The sequence below is a fragment of the Ischnura elegans genome, chromosome 12 (assembly GCF_921293095.1).
Source record: "Ischnura elegans chromosome 12, ioIscEleg1.1, whole genome shotgun sequence".
Classification (NCBI taxonomy): Eukaryota; Metazoa; Arthropoda; class Insecta; order Odonata; family Coenagrionidae; genus Ischnura; species Ischnura elegans.
In genome coordinates this window covers 60,120,030-60,141,726 of record NC_060257.1, presented here as the reverse complement: position 1 = coordinate 60,141,726, position 21,697 = coordinate 60,120,030, and the positions used below count along the sequence as shown (strand labels likewise).

At 35.3% G+C, this 21,697-nt stretch overlaps 1 protein-coding gene across 1 annotated transcript in view; it reads left to right on the top strand.

The window, feature by feature from the left end:
* Nucleotides 1–21,697, top strand: part of LOC124168699 (ribosomal protein S6 kinase 2 beta) — a 422,541-nt gene that overhangs the window by 379,767 nt on the left and 21,077 nt on the right. Inside the window, exon 5 of the mRNA XM_046546965.1 lies at nt 10,940–11,182. Coding sequence (XP_046402921.1) covers nt 10,940–11,182 — 243 coding nt within the window. The remainder of the gene's footprint in view (nt 1–10,939; nt 11,183–21,697) is intronic.

Below are 21,697 nucleotides of genomic sequence, written 5' to 3'. Positions count from 1 at the left end.
TGAGGATGATTAGCGGTTTTAGCCGAAATTTTTATGCATGATGATGTTATCTAATTCATAACTTTTCAATGCTATTCCTCGCATTACAAACATTGTGCTGAAAAATATTGGTAAAAAAGTGGATCGAATTGCACTCATCACCGCGCCGCGGGCATTCTTGAAAACCGTTTAAAACGCGACCGAAGTGGCAACAGAAAACAGCCTTCTATGGGAAGGAATAGGGCCTCCTTTATGCAGTCCCCTTGTACCTTGGTTTAGCATGCAATGGAAGTTTCTTTTCATAGTATATGATTAATAGAACCAGAATGAGATAAGAGCCTTGAAATATTAAAGTCTACGCAAATGAATCTCTTTAAAACTAAAATGTTGGCTAATTTTCGTCGCAATATTAATATTATCTTTACTTGAAAGTAACTTAGGATTTTACTGAATGCCCGATTGATGGATTATTTCTTCAATTTTTTAATTGAAAGTCGGGACGCCATTTTTGTACTCATGCAGGAGTGTATTTATAAATATCAGGTAATGATTTGAGTATTAATCAAGTTAATTAATATACCAAGTATATTAATCCTAAGATATGCTAATAAATTCATGTTAAGGCACCATCATTTTTAGTATCCTTTTGATAATAGCTTCGGAGAACATATCTTTGATTTTAAAACTGCGATATTCTCCTCTTCAGACTAATAAGTAATTCCCGTTAATCCAAAGTGACTACTTAAGGCAGTGAATATGTAAATTAGCATACGTTGCAATCGCTACGTGTTGTCTTGAGTATTTTTTTATCAGTGAACGTGTATAGATTGACTTCGTTAATATCCTTGTATTAAAAATGTGTGCGAGTATGAATTTCAGCTTAATCATTGAATATATGGGTATAAAAATAGATTGTAAATTTTTGATGCTGAGTTTTAGTAAATGTAGTATTTAGAGATGGAATTTCTTTTTTTTTTTATAGTTCCTATCCAAGGTCCTCGTAATAACCTGTATTTTACTACGAGTGACATCTAGGTAGTTTGTTGGGGGACTCGAGATCGCTTGCTCTCCTCCATCGTTTAATTTTGACATCATTGTCCCTAATTTCATGCACCAATTTCCATCTCTATTATGCTTTTTCATCTCTTTAGCAATATCATCGATAGTCGACTCTCCGTGCTGTCTCTCGACTCCACAAGAGCCCTGACGAAAGATATAAAAATTACTCCACTTTATTTCATTTATCTGAAGTGAGAGCGTTCAATTTAAAATCTCTTTACGGCATGTGTCCAATAAATACCAAGTTAGGTAGAATAAATATCTATTGAATTGTGCGAAAAATCCATAGAGGAAAAATCATTCGCTTTGACCGGGATTCGAACCCGGATCCCTCGATTTCCGGCCGAGTGCTTTAGCCATTTAAACTACCGAGGCGCCTTTCTCCCCTGTGGAAATTTTCGGGTTCGAATCCCGGTCAAGGCGAATGATTTTTCCTCTGTGGATTTTTCGCACAATTTGTGCATTGCGGGTGACTCCGTAAAAGTTATCGCCGTGGCTAGTACACTTAAATAATATACATTGAAAATCGAAAATTAATTATTTCCAATAAGCATCATACCTACATACTTTACTTACATACTTACATACATTAGGGCCATTTAAATGCGATTTGCGACGCAAAGTGCAATTTAAAAATGAATTATGTCTGTTGCATTGAGAGAAATAACTCTGACCATGGCGAATTACAGATATAGACTCCTAAGAGGGCTTAAAATTTTAAGAGATATTAATGCGTGAGCGATGAGAATAAATAATAATTACAGTGAAATTATTGTCATTGATAGTACTGCTTAATTGATGGAGAGTTGAAATAAAGATTAGTTTTTGGTGATATCTTCTTCGAGTGTTGTCGTTTTGAGCTTAATGTAATTGTTACCTCAATTTAGACGATGAATTACTTGTTATTATGTTATTGATTAAAAGTCCATTTAAATTGAGGTAGAAAGTATAGGTAACTGTTAATAAAATATGTTGTATTTGGGCTGTCTTTAAATGTGATAGTTGTCGCATGCCAAGTCGCAAAACCGTGAGAGTAATTTTAATTAATTTTTTAATCCGTACGTGTTCAAAACCTGCGATTGAGGAAGAGATTGAGGAAACGGAATTTTGAGGGATCCGAGATTCTTTTTTTCTGCATTTTTCGACAGTAAAATGCAGATGAGTTTCAAAATTAGACCACTTGGACGAAAACTGGTGCATTGGAATGAAATGAGGCCATATCCATTTTAAGTGCTGCAGGCGAGGAGATTTTGGTTTTAATGGAGCTTTTCCGAGTATTCCGTCTTGACCTCTTAAACTCGAGAGCGGTCTAAGGTTCTCCATTACGGAGCGCAATCAAAATTCAGTCACGAGAACTTCTCGTGGTTACGGAATTAACTTTGAAATAGTTTCAAGACACGCCATACGACCTATCAGTCGTTAGATCGTGGAAATTTTACCCTAGTAATGTATGTGCATGATCGAAGAAAAACTGGACTTATCAACCCTCAGTTTTTGGTGGAGGAGCATTTTTTTCGCCAGAATTTCCAATTTTAAACATCTCTGCGATACAATTACGTGTCGGTCAAATTATTGTGCGTGTCGTATCATTTGAAATATTCAGGTTTCTTGAAATTAGGAGTCTAAAAGAAATGTGTGTGGTGCGAATGTCGGTGTCAGTATTTTTTTACATCGTCCTAAAGTCAATAATTTAGAAGTTACGTAGGTCCGGAATTAACTTCGAAATAGTTTCAAGACACGCCATACGATCAAGAAGTATTCAATCGGTTGTTAGATCGTGAGAATTTTACCCCAGTAATGTATGTGCATGATCGAAGAAAAACTGGACTTATCAACCCTCAGTTTTTGGTAGAGGAGCATTTTTTTTCGCCAGAATTTCCAATTTTAAACATCTCTGCGATACAATTACGTGTCGGTCAAATTATTGGGCTTGTCCTATCATTTTGAATATTCAGGTTCCTTGCTATTATGAGATTCAAAGAAATATGTGAGACATACTACATCGATTTAGGTGCAAATGTCGGTGTCAGTAATTTTTTACGTCGTCCGAAAGTTTTCTCAACTCAAACAAATTTAGAAGTCACGAAGGTCCGGAACTAACTTTGAAATAGTTTCAAGACACGCCATACGACCAATTAGTTGTTAGATCGTGGAAATTTTACCCTAGTTATGTATGTGCATTAGGCCGGCCCTTATTTTTCAGAATTGCGAAAAGTTATGTTTTCCTAGTCTCAAAATGATCCAAATGAGGTTCATATTCACGTGTTAAAATTTGGTTACTTTAAAATAACGGCAACCCGTGGCCCAAGGGCCCTAAGTACTGAGGACCCTCAGTTGAATTTTTTGGAGTAAAAAAATCTACTTCTATGTAAAACGTAAAAGTAAAGCTCTTTAGGGCCGATTTTCTGTTTGTTTTGACCTATCCCTAAGCGTTTATGAGATATCGTCCGTCGTAATGCAATCCACCCCCCAGGGCGCCACCCCGCACCACGGCTCCGCTGAGGTACGGCCCGCACCACTTACTAGACACTTCCCCTCCACCCCCTCCCCTCCCTCGACAAAGTCTTTGCTCCCACAGGCAAGATCTAGCCTCTGAAGAAATGTGCTTACGCTGGAAAGAATTTAATTGCCATGACAATATTTCCAATCCAATTGAGCAATTTATTTTCACGCTGTCCATGAATTTCAGTAGATATCAACCAAAATAAAACACATTTTCAGAGTACTTCTAATCTTTCACTGACACCCCCGTATTTGGAAATTAAAGTGTCTTTGCGCACGTTAAGGGTTGTGCTACGATGAAAATTCACACTTAGTAATACATTTTGAAAGCTCTCTTCCTTCTACGAGATTGACTTTAGAACTTGAATTTGTTTCCCCCTCTCTCTGCACAATCATTTACCACTTGAGGACCCCGAATAATTTGCAAATCGTTCTTGGATGTTCATCCCATCCTCGCATGTGCCCATCAAAGAATGGAGTGCATATTTACGATGCATAAAATAGCTTTCTCGAATAAGTAGTGACAAAATTTGATATAGATACCTCAGTCATGTCTTTATGCTTATACAATGCCTTCTTCGGTGGATCATATTTTCCCACACATGTCCTCATACGGCGTATCACGTTTTCCTTTTCACACCTAGAAAAGGGTCCGTCATAGAATGGTAGGCCTACAACTCCTCACTCAGGTACCACAAGTGGTTTGACTTTTTTTTGGCTTTTTTGTACCTCTTTTGTGCTGCTTTCGCTATGTCCAGGTTAATAATTTCGTAATTAACAAATCTTTTTAGGAACTGCGGGTCACTGTTGGGAGCAGATGCACCACAAGGAGCGGAGAAAGACATATTTTTCTTTCTTCTTGAATATATTGAAATCTATTCCACTAATAACTGCATTTCGTGCTCCTCTTTGATTGCGTAGGAATTTTACTTCTTCAGCCCAAGCACATTTATCCGAGAGATTAACTGCACTTTCCTCCTCGTGCGTCAAAAACTCAATGGCGCCGTTCCTTGCAATGTCAAACAAATCATCAAGTTTTGTTACGAAAGATTCTCTTACCTTCATATCCACTGTATTTCGCGCTATCTCTTTATTTCGTCGCACGTTCATCCACTCTTTGCGTAATTTTTCAAACTTTTCAATCGCCTTATTTTCCATAATAACAGGAATTCTCGTTTTGTACCATGGATGAAACGCATTTATTACGGTGTTTCTCGCACTGAGTCTCATGCATTTCGAACCCATTTGGTGATAGAGAAAACACACAGTACTATTCTCACTGTAGGTAACTTTCAGCCAAGTTTTTCTTCACTTTCTTTTCCAACCAGTTCAATGCCTGGATTTAGTCTTGATTTTATGCCTTTCCTTGCTGGCCAATTCTTAAAATGAACGTCACGTGTATTCATGATAAACTAGTTATTTCACCATTTTTCTCCTTACATCCTAAAAAAACTTAGCACTTCGTATCCTTTGCACTCTATACTCTAGATCTATCTCTCCACCGTCTGTGAACTGACTGCCTCGTTTCTTCTCCCTTGAATATTTCTATCTACTGTTGGAGCCTTGGAAGCCCTGCTCATCTCCTTCATTCCTTTATAATTCACAGACACAATTGTATCACATGCGTTTAATATTTTGTACATAAAGAGCATCTTGGAACTTGCTGGAATGGTTTGCGGCCGTATGGTGACAACAAATTAAGGTTTAAGGGGTCGGTATCCAGTGCATAGGATGGCACTGAAGGGTTAAAATTGACATTGTAGGCTTGAACAACATTAACCATGACAGCGGAGCCGCGGTGCGGGGTGGCGCCCTGGGGGGTGGATTGCATTACGACGGACGATATCTCATAAACGCTTAGAGATAGGTCAAAACAAACAGAAAATCGGCCCAATCGGGCTTTACTTTTACGTTTTACATAGAAGTAGCACTTTTTCTGCTCCAAAAAACTCAATTAAGGGTCCTCAGTACTTAGGGCCCTTGGGGCACGGGTTGCCGTTATTTTAAAGTAACCAAATTTTAACACGTGAATATGAACCTCATTTGAATCATTTTGAGACCAGGAAAACATAACTTTTCGCAATTCTGAAAAATGAGGGCCGGCCTAATGTGCATGATTGAAGAAAAACTGGACTTATCAACCCTCAGTTTTTGGTAGAGGAGCATTTTTTTCGCCAGAATTTCCAATTTTAAACATCTCTGCGATACAATTACGTGTCGGTCAAATTATTGCGCGTGTCGTATCATTTGAAATATTCAGGTTTCTTGAAATTGGGAGTCTCAAAGAAATGTTTGTGGTTTACTACTTCGATTTAAATGCGAATGTCGGTGTCAGTAATTTTTTACATCGTCCTAAAGCCAATAATTTAGAAGTTACGTAGGTCCGGAATTAACTTCGAAATAGTTTCAAGACACGCCATACGATCAAGAAGTATTCAATCGGTTGTTAGATCGTGAGAATTTTACCCCAGTAATGTATGTGCATGATCGAAGAAAAACTGGACTTATCAACCCTCAGTTTTTGGTAGAGGAGCATTTTTTTTCGCCAGAATTTCCAATTTTAAACATCTCTGCGATACAATTACGTGTCGGTCAAATTATTGGGCTTGTCCTATCATTTTGAATATTCAGGTTCCTTGCTATTATGAGCTTCAAAGAAATAAGTGAGACACTTTACATCGATATAATGGCGAATATCAGTGTCAGTAATTGTTTACATCGTCCGAAAGTCTAAATTTTAGTTGTTACGTAATTATTGGTAGAGGAGCATGTTTTCGCCAGAATTTCCTTTTTTAAACATCTCTACGATACAATGACGTGTCTTACAGATTATTACGCGTGCCCCATGATTTTGATATTGTGAGCCTTGGATAAATATGTGTGGCTTAATACTCCATTGAAAATGGGAATGTCGAATTTAGTAAATTTTTGCATCGTCCGTAAGTTTTTCCCTGATATTAATTCTCAGTGATATCTTCTCAATATAATAGAAAACTAGATGTCATTCACAATATTTGTAGTGACTTCTCATATGAAATATATGATAGTGTGAGCGTCAAATAAATACGTTTGGCTTGCTGCCTCGATTTTAATGCTGAGCTTCTAGCGAATTTCGGTGTCAATAATTTTTTACATGGTCTATTAGCCCGGTCACATTGGCCTTAAAAAAATGGGGACACCCTTACATAAATTCCCAACATGCTGACAATTAACAAGAACGTTACCAATACCACTCTAATGAAATCCTGAAAAGTTTCCATCGATCCCGTGTGTACAAAAGATTTTTTTCAAGGTTAAAGGTCTCAAATGGTTTTTTTTTTGGCCAGACGGTTAGTTTTACGATGAAAATTGCTTAGAGCAAAATTTTAGACCTTGAATTTATCAGAAAAATTGTTATTTTACTTTTTTCTATAAGATTTGCCATTTCTGAGAAAAGTCATTCGAAAATTAGCTGGAGCTGTATTCTCCGTAATGTGTATGACTATATTGTTGCGTTCTCCGAAAATTATTTGACATCTCAGCTAACTTTCGAATGCCCTTTTCTTACAAATGGTATATCTTAGAGGAAAAAGTAAAATGTCAATTTTGTTGATAATTTCTTGATCTAAAATTTTGTTCTTAGCAATTTTAATCGTAAAACTAGCCAAACCAAAAAATGCATTGCATGCATTTTTGTGATCTTTGACCTTAAATAATATTTTTTTGCACACGGGATCGATGGGGACTTTTCAGGATTGCACAAGAGAGGTACCTATTCCTAACGTTCCTACGTCATTAATTTTCACCCGAAATCCTTTTTTTGGACTTAATCCTTGGTGATATCATCTCGGTACTATAGCAAACTTGACAAATGTTTTTCGGATTAGTACGCGATGCGATTGATTTGGAATATTGAGCTTCTTCGATATTGTTTCCTCAAATGAATACGTCTAGCTTGCTGCTACGATTTAAGTTTTGTGTGTCTAGCGAATGTCGGTATCAACTAATTTTTAGGTTGTCCGAAAGTTTTTTGCTGATCCTAATTGTTAGTTATGCCGTCTCAATATAATTACAGACTATGAAAGTTCTAACTCCTGCCACATTAAATGCTAGTTCAACGGTTTTTAGCGAACTTAAGACGGAGTTTGGAAAAAAAAGAAACCTTCATTATTCCCTTTCTTGATCGCCTAATTCTTGCACCACTCACGGCGATCTACGGCCGTTGCAATTTCGAAGAATAGTTGTTTACGTCACGCGCTTCTACCGACCGGGTCACCGCTTCTCGTTTTCTCCTCTCCTCCTTGCGTCGGGCGTAATTCGCTTCTTTTCACGTACTTGAGTTTACGATTCCTTTCCTCGATGAACGGTTCTTCCTGACCGGTACTCTAATGGGTGCTTTCCGTTCATCGACACACGTCAGCGCAAGTCGACTTGCGTTGCGGTTTTCGTGTTCCATTCTATGTGTGTCGCCGACTGTTGTGACACAAGTCAACAAACGATAACGCGCAGGAATTGGAGAGTTATAAACAGTTACCGCGAGTCGACTCGTGAGTCGCATGAATGGAAAGCGCCCAATGACGTCAACAACTCATGAAAATTCGGTTTGACGTATTCCAATTTTTTTGCTTAAAATTTACGATAGAATGGCTGAACGATGAAGGTTTCTTTTCGTCGTTAAGTATATTTCCCATCCATCTACTGAATTCTTTGAATAGATTGAGAGATTTCCGGTCTGAGTGTTTGGCCATAATGAGAAAGAATTCCTAAAATCCAGGATATACTCTTTGAGCACTAAACTTGAGACTTGCCATATTAGGAGGCCAACTGGTTAGCTTTAGGGATATGGGGACTTTGCGAATAAATTCACTTCTTCATGAATTCTATTTTTAAACATTTTTGTGACCTAATAGTCCGGTACATGTATGAGCCAGTGAGACTTTTCTTTTTCTAACTGAATTTTGTGAGGAAACTTTATTTTTGGTTTCCCTGAAGGTAATGGGATACATAAACCCTGCTAGACGCATATTTTTTTATTCTACGATACAATTCCGTGTCTAAGGGATTATTGCGCGTGCCCCATTAAGTTGAGTATTTAGGTTACTTCATATTGTGAGCCTCAAAGAAATATGTGTGGCTTACTACTCTGATTTAAATGAAAATGTCGGTGTCAGTAATTTTTTACATGTTTGCCTGTATTTGTATAGGTATTATACTTACGTCTGCGCCTGTATTTGCCACCGAGGGGCACAGCTTCGTATATTTTTTGGGAATTTCAGATGATTTGGAAAGTATAGATCCTGCCTTTCTTCCCTTGCATAGGAGTAATATACCACCTGGATACGAGTTTCATATCTATCATGCTCTACCACAGTATGTGAACATGCAAAACAATCCAAACATTACAGTATACAGGGAAATAATAATGAAAGTATGTACCTCTTCAGTGCTCTGGAGCCTTTATGTGCTGTCAAAAGTTACCAGTTACATCATTTTTTGCCCCATGTGGTGTAGGCAACACTTTGTGCTGCTATGGGCAACTTGTGCTGTCACCAGCATTTCATCACCTCTACCTTTAATACCATGTCTTTTAGAACTTTATGTAGGAAATGCTATTCAGAATATTCAACAAGACCAACTTTTTTATCGGGCATTTTGAAGTAGCTCTCCTTGAGGAGTTTATTGGGTAGCTCAGCCATAGCGGCGATGATTCCTTCAAGGTGAACCCATGAAAAATTAGTTCATCTAAATGTACTCATATCAACTGTATGTTTTCAATCATGTTTCACTTTGTGTTATATTTAACTGAAAATATGTGCCACGTTAGCACGCATATATATGTGGCAGGAGTTGGTACTTATCTATAGTTTGCACCATTCATTGTGATCCGAGTGCAATCATGTCGTGGATACTTCATTCAGTTCTTAACCAGGAGATATATTAGATCTCCATGAGTCAAGTTCCACTATTAATAAGCCAGTATACTTTATCAGAGAATGAAGGAGTAAGTGATTCATAGATGTATTGCCCGACTAAACACCAGATTTTAAGAATGCTACAATTGACTGAGTGAACACCTTGTTTGACATGCAAAGAGCAGTATTTTATTATCGGCTGAAGGAGTGGCATAGCCAGGAATTTTGTTCAGGTGGGGTCGAAAACCAGGGGAAAAATAAAAAAAAACAGGGTACCAAGTAAACTAATTTTAACGCTTTTAATTATCAAAAAAACTTCATTTTTTTAAAAGAAATCTTTTGTGAATTCATAATAGAGTATTTTGTCTTATTTTACGAAGGAAAGCATATATGTTTTTATATTTTGGGGGGGTCCGGAGCCCTGGATTCCCCTCTCACTACGCCACTGTGCTGAAGACATTTCACATAAAAATATCATGGAACAAAAATCAATTATTGTGGGTGCTATAAAAAAGATGTTAAGGTTGTCTATACCATTGGTGAGGTTTCTTTCATAGTGGGCGTATATTACTACTCTTCTTCAAGATTCAATAGGTCTTGGTAGTTACATTTTTCACTTGGTATTCTTTCTTGCCTATGGCATTTTTATAGATCTCCACAAACTAAACTGGGTATATGAAAGTGTGGCATAGATTGAATTTGTGTCTTGGTTATGATAAAACAATGACTTTTTAGGAAATATTTCATTTCAGAAATATTAATAGGTATTCCGTTTTGAATTGAATGAATGGTTTTATTTAGGATTACCTTTTACATCTTTGAATGAAAATTGGCTTTCAGTTTTACGGTTAAACCTTTTATTCAGCAAAAGTGTGGATGTACTTGAAGTTAATTATCCTAATTGTTAATGTGTCTACCTTGGATGTATATTTTGTGCTAAAAAGTTTAACTACCTATGTAAATAATTATATTACGTCTGTACTTGTAATTTAAATAAGAGTGATCCTTACCTCATCCATATGTTAACTTCCAAATATTACCTCCTGTACCAAATTTGAGGGTATTCACGAATTTGCAAACAGATTGTGGCTGTCATGTAGTTTGTGAATTATTTAGATTTATGATTAAGAGAATAACTTATATAATATTTTATTGTATTTATAGTGATAGCTAGATGTTATGTATGTTCACTATAATTTAATGTACATAGATATTAAAGGCTGTAAAATTGTAAAATTGCATTATGCTTATCGAAGTATGCCTTTATGTTGTGTGTTGTTCATTATAACTTGTTGGGAAAAGCTGGTTGAATAATTGTATGTATGTGCTCAATTATTATTAGGGTTATAAAAATAACCTATGCATGTCCTGCAAACCTTCCATGTGAGTTTCTTGTCTTCGATCTGGTTGATTCTTTTAGTTTTTAGTTTGAATATTTTGTGTTATCCTGTAGTTATGTTCCAAGTGTCATAATTTGTCTTAAATGTGCATCCTTTGTTTGCCCACAGGTCTTCCTTGTGCGGAAGAGAGTTGGTCGGGATGCAGGCACTCTGTACGCCATGAAGGTGCTCCGGAAAGCCACGCTGAAGGTCAGAGATAGGTTGCGAACAAAGACGGAGCGCAACATTCTGGCCGACGTCCGACATCCCTTCATTGTTCGTCTCCACTATGCCTTCCAGACTGAGGGCAAGCTCTACCTCATCCTAGACTTCCTGCGTGGTGGAGACTTATTCACTCGGCTCTCCAAAGAGGTGTGTAGCTAATAATATACTCTTATTGGATACATGCCAGCTTCATGTCTTTCGATAGATTCTTAATTATTTTACCAATTTTACTCTCTGTTATGATGAATAAAACTTTTGCACTTTGTAAGCTTAGCTATATACGTTTAATGGACATGATCTAGATTTCGTAACATAGTTGTGCACTAAGTCAGCTTCACTATAGATTTTTAGTGGACACAACCTGAGTTTCATTACTTACTTACATTGTCAGCTGATTTATAATGATTATGTCCGTAAGTGTACATAATTGAGAGCTCAGGGGAGGACACACATGTGGCACACAAATCTCGTCATATACCCATCTGTGTGCTATTACCATATTCCTGTTAATTTTTGGTAACTGTGTAAATCTTATTATTGGAGGTACACAAGTGTCACTACTAGACTGTGTTCAAAGTTTACATTGTGATAGAGAAAGTTTAAGGGATACATAAGTGTTTTTGCTCAAGGATCCTAATGGGCCTTAGTTTTCAAGGTATTTGCAAGAAAAGTACTACCAAAATGGCTAGATTAATGAGAGCCGAGATACAAAAATAACTCCCCAATATGTTAGATGTACAGAGGCCAGAACATTTATGGAGTCATGTCATCCATTGCTAGGCTTAACGTAGATTGCCTAAGGCTATATTGCCTTTATAAATATTTCAATGTTGTCCAATTATGGATTGCGTGAATGTAGACATTTTACTACTAGAAGTTCATACTTTTTATTGGCAATACATGTCTCGAAAACTAAGTCCTTGCAGATGCTTGCGCTAGTATACCTACAGCTTAAAATTTCATTTCACATCACAATGCGAATTTTGAATGTGATCTGAAGGAGACAGTAAATTGCTAATCTTCATCATTTAGTACTATTTCATTGAATGTAGTGTTGCAATCTTTTGGATATTTTACTTCAGCAGCATTTCTAAGGTATTTTTATTTGATTAATGAATATTTTTGGATCAATTTTATTGCATATGGATTATTACTTCAAGTCTTTGAATGGCTGTTGGTACTGGCTATTTTTTTTATGTACTTGAAATTTTTTCATTAGTATTAGGGTACCCCATGAAAAAGGAATAAGTAAAATTAGTAGTAATTATCACAATGATTCTATCAATGTCTTTGGAATCACTTCCTCTATAAATATCTTACGAGTTGATTGGGTGCTTGAATTCTTCAAGCGGGTAATTAGGAGGGTGGGAACATTGTTGTGTCACGTGTTGTCGAGCATTGTGTCCATAAGTGTTTAAAATATTCAAAAATTTGCCTGCCGGTTTTTGAAAGGGTAAGACACTTAATTGTTTATTTTTAAAATTATTTGTTATTTTCAATATGATTTCATTTGACGGATAGTTCATTATTTGAATAGGCTAAGTTTAGCATTGAGACATAATTGGAATAAGGTTTTTAAAATCTCAAGACAGTGATGATTTTGTGGTTATTTTTCAACTCTTAAAGTCCAAAAGCGTTGTGATAAGCGAAACTTGAAAATGAAACGCAGATACGTTAGATAAATATATAAAGATATACCACTCGCAAAACATATGTCCATAATGCAGTGTGTAAAATACTAAATTGTAACTATTCCCCAAATTTCTTTGGTACTAAAAAATAGTTATTCTCAAGATATTCCAATTTGAAAAAAATAGCTTTGGCATATTTGCTATCATTATCGTATCGAATTATCAAGTATACTGACACGTGTATTGAAAATTCGCAATCCTGTTCCAGTCTTCGATCATCAACCCTAAATTTCCTGGTCAACTATGTACGTGGATAGAAAATCCTGTATGTAATAACGTTTCGATATATTTTAAGAAAAAGCATATTCAATATATATAGATCGTGAGACTACACGCAAAGCATATTTCCATTAGGCATTGTGAGGAAGACCAAGATGTACCCATTCACCAAATTTCATTGGTCAAACGGATACACTAATCAAGTTATGCCAATTTAAATATTTGCTAAAATAATCAAATCGATTTTTCAATTATACTGACATCTGTACTGTTAAATCCGCAATGCTATTGGTTTAACTTCCAGTGTATGGGTATCTACTACATAATTCCTGGTCAACTATGACCTTGGATGTAAAATCCTACATGTAATAGCAATTCCATATATTTTAAGAAAAAGTAAATTCGATTTATATCGAACGTGAGACTATAAACAAAAAATATTTCAATTGGGCATTGTGAGGAATACCAAGATGTACCCATTTACCAAGTGTCATTGGTCCAACGTAAATACTAATCATGTTATGCCAATTCGCGTATTTGCTACAATTATGGAATCGATCTTTCGATAAAACTGCAATCTGCACTGTAATATCCGCAATGCCGTGGATTTTAATTCCAGTTAATAGAAATCTTCTCTATATTTCCTGGTCAACTATGTCCTTGGATGTAAAATCCTATATGTTATAGAAATTCGATATATTTTAAGAAAAAGTATATTCGATATATATCGAACGTGAGACTAAACATAAACAATATTTCAATTGGGCATTGTGAGGAATCCCAAGATGTACCCATTCACAAAATTTCATTGGTGCAACGTATATACTAATCAAAATATGCTAATTTCAGCATTTGCTATAACTATCGAATCGATCTTTCGATTATACTGACATCTGTACTGTAAAATCCGCAACGATATCGATTTTATTTCCACGATATGGTCATCTTCTATATAATTGCTGGTCAACAATGCCCGTGGGTGTAAAATCCTAAATGTTATAGCTATTCGATATAATTTGTGAAAAAGCAGATTCGATATGTATCGAATGCGAGACTACATGCAAAACATATTTCCATGGGGCAATGTGAGGAATACCAAGATGTACCCATTCACCAATTTTTATTGGTCCAACGTATTTACTAATCCAGTTATGCCAATTTGCGTATTTGCTAAAATAATCGATTCGATCTTTCGATTATACTGACATCTGTAATGTAAAATCCGCAATGACATTTTTTGTAATATCCAGTCTATGGTAATCTTCTATATAATTGCTGGTCAACAATGCCCGTGGGTGTAAAATCCTATATGTTATAGCAATTCGATATATTTTAAGAAAAAGTAGATTCGATATATATCGAACGTGAGACTAAACATAAACAATATTTCCATTGGGCAATGTGAGGAATACCAAGATGTACCCATTCACCAATTTTCATTGGTCCAACGTATTTACTAATCCAGTTATGCCAATTTGCGTATTTGCTAAAATAATCGATTCGATCTTTCGATTATACTGACATCTGTAATGTAAAATCCGCAATGACATTTTTTTTATATCCAGTCTATGGTCATCTACTATATAATTCCTGGTCAACAATGCCCGTGGGTGTAAAATCCTATATGTTATAGCTATTCGATATAAATTGTGAAAAAGCAGATTCGATATATATCGAATGTGAGACTACATGCAAAACATATTTTCATTGGGCATTGTGAGGAATACAAAGATGTACCCATTCACCAAATTTCATTGGTCAAACGGAAACACTATTGAAGTTATGCCAATTAACGTATTTGCTATAATAATCGAATCGATTTTTCGATCATACTGACATCTGTACTTAAAAATTCGCAATGTTTTTGGTTTAATTTCTGGTCTATGGGTATCTACTATATATTTCCTGGTCTACTATGTCCTGAGATGTAAAATCCTATATGCTATTGCAATTCGATATATTTTAAGAAAAAGTAGATTCGATATATATCGAGCGTGAGACTATATACAAAACATGTTTCCATTGCACATTGTGAGGAATACCATGTTGTACCAATTCACTAAATTTCATTGGTCCAACGTATACACTTATCATTTTATGCCAATTTGCGTATTTGCTATAAAAATCGAATCGTACATTCGACTATACTGCCACCTGTATTGAAAAATTCGCATCCTATTTATAACCCCTCCATTCTATTGCCATACTCTTATCCCTCTCTTCTCTACTATCCCCGCTTTCAAAATTTCGCCTATGTTCTTATATTGGTGACGTATATAGGGCGATGCGTGTATTTCTTATGGGGACCTAATACAAAAAGATATAAATTCATATTGATATATCTTCGTTAGGAAACAATACTCATCTAAATAATTAATGTGTACGCATAATTCATTTCTTCCCTTACGTATATTTATAATTTTTATCCCCGTAACTATGTAAATAGGTCTGAAAAATGGCTCAATCGAATGCAACCTTTTATCGATCATAACTTCGACTTTAATCGCTCGATTCGCTTGATTTAACTTTTGTCGAAGAAAAGACATTAACAGTAGTATTATATATGACTTTCACATTCATGCCTTGATTTAGAAAAAAGTTATTAGCGATTTAAGCGTAAACAAGGAGATTGGTATCGATATAACTCGCACATGAATCGATCGAGCGAAATTATCATCATTGCAAAAGTTGACCATTTTGATAAAAGTATTACCCTAAAAATTTCATTCATGTAGCTGGAACGGTTGCTATGATATTCAAGATTGTATGCTCCACAAAATAATGGCGACAATGATTTTTCGCGTGCAGGACATTTTTCGGAATTTAATTATGAATTAACCAAGAGGGTTACGGCGAAAGTAAGCTTAAACGTGAGAGTACGAAGTACCCTCTAACGGTTTTTCCAGAAGAGTCCAAATTTTCATATGGCACATGTCTCAAGGCTGAAATCCGAGTTTGAAAATTCGCCCATCTCGACAATGTAAAATCGAAATCGTTTATTCCTCGGAATTGTTTCGACGGACGAAAATTCCAAGATAGCCAAAAAATTAACCAAAGAATTCTCTACCTTTTTGGCAAAGGAATTTTTCGTACGATTATTGCAAGTTGGTCAAAAAAATTCCTAAAGTTTTCCCATAAGAAAAGCATTGAGAGCATTCAAACAGTAATAAAAAATACTAAATATCAATTCGTCGCTATGGCAACCACACCAAAAAATCGACCAAAAAATCTAGTCCATGTCCATTGAATATCATGTTCCTCGGACGTTTAAAAGTACAAAATTAAAGCGAAAAAGTTGTAGTCCCATAAGGCTCCCATGTTAATTCAAGTCGATATATCTCGAAAACTAATCGACTTTTTAAACTTTTCAGATTTTTCCTCCCGATGAATTTTTTTTTACTTTTACGTCCAATAAGCCAAATATCCACACCTATCACAGTTTGGGCTACTAATTTGTGTCAATCACCCAATCAATCAATTACTTTCCAGCTTTAAATAGCGTAACGAGTCGATTGGGCGCTTGAATTCATCAAGCGGGTAATTAGGAGGGTGGGAACATTGTTGTGTCACGTGTTGTCGAGCATTGTGTCCATAAGTGTTAAAAATATTCAAAAATTTCCCTGCCGGTTTTTGAAAGGGTAAGGAACTTAATTGTTTACTTTTAAAATTATTTGTTATTTTCAATATGATTTCATTTGACGGATACTTCATTATTTGAATAGGCTAAGTTTAGCACTGAGACATAATTGGAATAAGTTTTTTAAAATTTCAAGACAGTGATGATTTTGTGGTTATTTTTCAACTCTTAAAGTCCAAAAGCGTTGTGATAAGCGAAACTTGAAAATGAAACGCAGATTCCTTAGATAAATACATAAAGATGTACCACTCGCAAAACATATGTCCATAATGCAGTGTGTAAAATACTAAATTGTAACGATTCCCCAAATTTCTTTGGTACTAAAAAATAGTTATTCTCAAGATATTCCAATTTGAAAAAAATAGCTTTGGCATATTTGCTATCATTATCGTATCGAAATATCAAGTACACTGACACGTGTATTGAAAATTCGCAATCCTGTTCCAGTCTTCGATCATCAACCCTAAAATTCCTGGTCAACTATGTACGTGGATAGAAAATCCTGTATGTAATAACGATTCGATATATTTTAAGAAAAAGCATATTCAATATATATAGATCGTGAGACTACACGTAAAGCATATTTCCATTGGGCATTGTGAGGAAGACCAAGATGTACCCATTCACTAAATTTCATTGGTCCAACGTATATACTAATCATGTTATGCCAATTCGCGTATTTACTACAATTATCGAATCGATCTTTCGATAAAACTGCTATCTGCACTGTAATATCCGCAGTGCCGTAGATTTTAATTCCAGTTAATAGAAATCTTCTCTATATTTCCTGGTCATCTATGTCCGTGGATGTAAAATCCTATATGCTATAGCAATTCGACATATTTTAAGAAAAAGTAGATTCGATATATATTGAACGTGAGACTAAACGCAAACAATATTTCAATTGGGCATTGTGAGGAATCCCAAGATGTACCCATTCACAAAATGTCATTGGTGCAACGTATATACTAATCAAAATATGCTAATTTCAGCATTTGCTATAACTATCGAATCGATCTTTCGATTATACTGACATCTGCACTGTAACATCCGCAACTATATTGATTTTATTTCCACGCTATGGTCATCTTCTATATAACTGCTGGTCAACAATGCCCGTGGGTGTAAAATCCTAAATGTTATAGCTATTCGATATAATTTGTGAAAAAGCAGATTCGATATGTATCGAATGTGAGACTACATGCGAAACATATTTCCATTGGGCAATGTGAGGAATACCAAGATGTACCCATTCACCAATTTTCATTGGTCCAACGTATATACTAATCCAGTTATGCCAATTTGCGTATTTGCTACAATGATCGATTCGATCTTTCGATTATACTGACATCTGTAATGTAAAATCCGCAATGTAATTTTTTTTTATCCAGTCTATGGTCATCTACTATATAATTCCTGGTCAAGAATGCCCATGGGTGTAAAATCCTAAATGTCATAGCTATTCGATATAATTTGTGAAAAAGCATATTCGATATGTATCGAATGTGAGACTACATGCAAAATATATTTCCATTGGGCAATGTGAGGAATACCAAGATGTACCCATTCACCAATTTTCATTGGTCCAACGTATGTACTAATCCAGTTATGCCAATTTGCGTATTTGCTACAATAATCGATTCGATCATTCGATTATACTGACATCTGTAATGTAAAATCCGCAATGACATTTTTTTAATATCCAGTCTATGGTCATCTACTATATAATTCCTGGTCAAGAATGCCCATGGGTGTAAAATCCTATATGTTATAGCTATTCGATATAAATTGTGAAAAAGCAGATTCGATATATATCGAATGTGAGACTACATGCAAAACATATTTTCATTGGACATTGTGAGGAATAAAAAGATGTACCCATTCAACATATTTCATTGGTCAAACGGAAACACTATTGAAGTTATGCCAATTAACGTATTTGCTAGAATAATCGAATCGATTCTTCGATCATACTGACATCTGTACTTTAACATCCGCATTGCTTTTGGTTTAACTTACAGTCTATGGGTATCTACTATATAATTCCTGGTCAAATATGTCCTTGGATGTAAAATCCTATGTGTTATAGCAATTCGATATATTTTAATGAAAATTATATTCGATATATATCGAGCGTGAGACTACATACAAAACAAATTTCCAATGGGCATGGTGAGGAATACAAAGATGTACCCATTCACCAAATTTCATTGGTCCAACGGAAACACAATTGAAGTTATGCCAATTAACGTATTTGCTATAATAATCGAATCGAATTTTCGATCATACTGACATCTGTACTTTGAAATTCGCAATGTTTTTGGTTTAATTTCGGGGATATGGGTATCTACTATGTATTTCCTTGTCTACTATGTCCTTAGATGTAAAATCCTATATGCTATAGCAATTTGATATATTTTAAGAAAAAGTAGATTCGATATATATCGAGCGTGAGACTATATACAAAACATGTTTCCATTGCACATTGTGAGGAATACCATGATGTACCAATTCACTAAATTTCATTGGTCCAACGTATACACTTATCATTTTATGCCAATTTGCGCATTTGCTATAAAAATCGAATCGTACATTCGACTATACTGCCACCTGTATTGAAAAATTCGCATCCTTTTGATAACCCCTCCATTCTATGGCCGTACCCTTATCCCTCATTTCTCTACTATCCCCGCTTTCAAAATTTCGCCTATGTTCTTATATTGGTGACGTATATAGGGCGATGCGTGTATTTCTTATGGGGAACTAATACAAAAAGATATAAATTCATATTGTAATATCTTCGTTAGGAAACAATACTCATCTAAATAATTTATGTGTACGCATAATTCATTTCTTCCCTTACATATTTTTATAATTTTTATCCCCGTAACTATGTAAATAGGTCTGAAAAATGGCTCAATCGAATGCAACTTTTTATCGATCATAACTTCGACTGTAATCGCTCGATTCGCTTGATTTAACTTTTGTCGAAAAAAAGACATTAACAGTAGTATTATATATGACTTTCACATTCATGCCTTGATTTAGAAAAAAGTTATTAGCGATTTAAGCGTAACCAAGGAGATTGGTATCGATATAACTCGCACATGAATCGATCGAGCGAAATGGTCATCATTGCAAAAGTTGACCATTGTGATAAAAGTATTACTCTGAAAATTTCATTTCTCTAGCTTAAACGGTTGCTAAGATATTCAAGATTGCATGCTCCACAAAAAAATGGCGACAATGATTTTTCGCGTGCAGGACATTTTTCGGAATTTAATTATGAATTAACCAAGAGGGTTACGGCGAAAGTAAGCTCAAACGTGAGGGTTCGGAGAACCCTCTAACGGTTTTTCTTGGAGATTCCAAATTTTCATATGGCACATGTCTCAACGCCGAAATCCAAGATTGAAAATTCGCCCATCACGACAATGTTAAATCGAAATCGTTTATTCCTCGGAATTGTTTCGACGTACGAAAATTTTAAGATAGCCAAAAAATTAACCAAAGAATTATCTAACTTTTTGGCAAAGGAATTTGTCGTGCGATTATTGCAAGTTGGTCAAAAAAATTCCCAAAGTTTTCCCATAAGAAATGCATTGAGAGCATTCAAACAGTAATAAAAAATACTAAATATCAATTCGTCGCTATGGCAACCACACCAAAAAATCGACCAAAAAATCTAGTCCATGTCCATTGAATATCATGTTCCTCGGGCGTTTAAAAGTACAAAATAAAAGCGAAAAAGTTGTAGTCCCATAAGGCTCCCATGTTAATCCAAGTCGATATATCTCGAAAACTAATCGACTTTTTCAACTTTTCAGATTTTTCCTCCCGATGAATTTTTTTTTACTTTTACGTCCAATATTCCATATACCCACAAATATCACAGTTTGGGCTACTAATTTGTGTCAATCACACAATCAATCAATTAGTTTCCCAATTTATATATGCTAACGAGTCGATGATGCTTGAATATATCAAGCAGGTGTGTAAAGGGTAGAAGATGTGGTGGTGTCAATTGTAGCCTAGTCCTGGGTCCATAAGTTGGTAAAAAGTTCGAAAATTCCACCACGTCAATCAAAAGTAATTCGATATATTTTATGAAAACGCATATTCGAAATAAATCGAATGTTAACCCATTATTTTCATTGCATTCTATTGAGAAGTAATTGCAATACTAATACGTAGACACACTCCAAATATCATTGGTCGAACTGAAATAGTTATGAACATAAGTCAATTTGAATATTTGCTAAAATAATGGAATTGAACTTATGAGTAAAGTGACATCTGTAAATAGAAATACGCAAATCATTTCATAATTACATTATGCTACCGACTTGTATTCATTCTATCCATCCACTATCTATAACCTTCAAAACTATGCTCGTGGTATTCTACATGGTATAAATTCTACGTGGCATAGCAATTCGATACATTTTAAGGAAACGCAGATTCGATATATATCGAATGTGAGACTACATACTATACGTATTCCCCCTTTGCATTATGAGGAATACCATTATGTAGACATTTACCAAATTTCATTCACCTGCCTCTTATACCTATGAAGTTATGTCAACATTCGTATTTTTTACAATAAAAGGAAGCAATATTTCGATTATACTGACATCTGTACAGAAAAATGCTCATAGCTTTCGATTAGAATTTCATTCTAATGTCATCCACTATCTATTACCTTCTCAACTATACCCGTGGATGCTAAATTTTAGATGGTATAGCAATTCGATATGCATCAAGGAAACGCTGATTCGATATATATCGAATATGAGACCACATGCAAAATGGTTTTCCCCTGTGCATTTTTTGGAATACCAATATGTGCCCATTTAGCGAATTTCATTCATCTACCACAAATATTTGGTTGCTCGTATGGATGCGTGTATTTCTTACGGGGGCATAATACAAAAAGATATAAATTCAAATCGATGTATCTTCATTAGGAAACGTAATTCATCTAAATAATTTATGTGTGCGCATAATTCATTTTTTTCCTTACATATTTTTAAAATTTTTATTTCCGTAACTATGTAAATAATGCCCCGTTCACACTACGTCCTTTTTACGCCGGTTAGCCCCGACCATGGT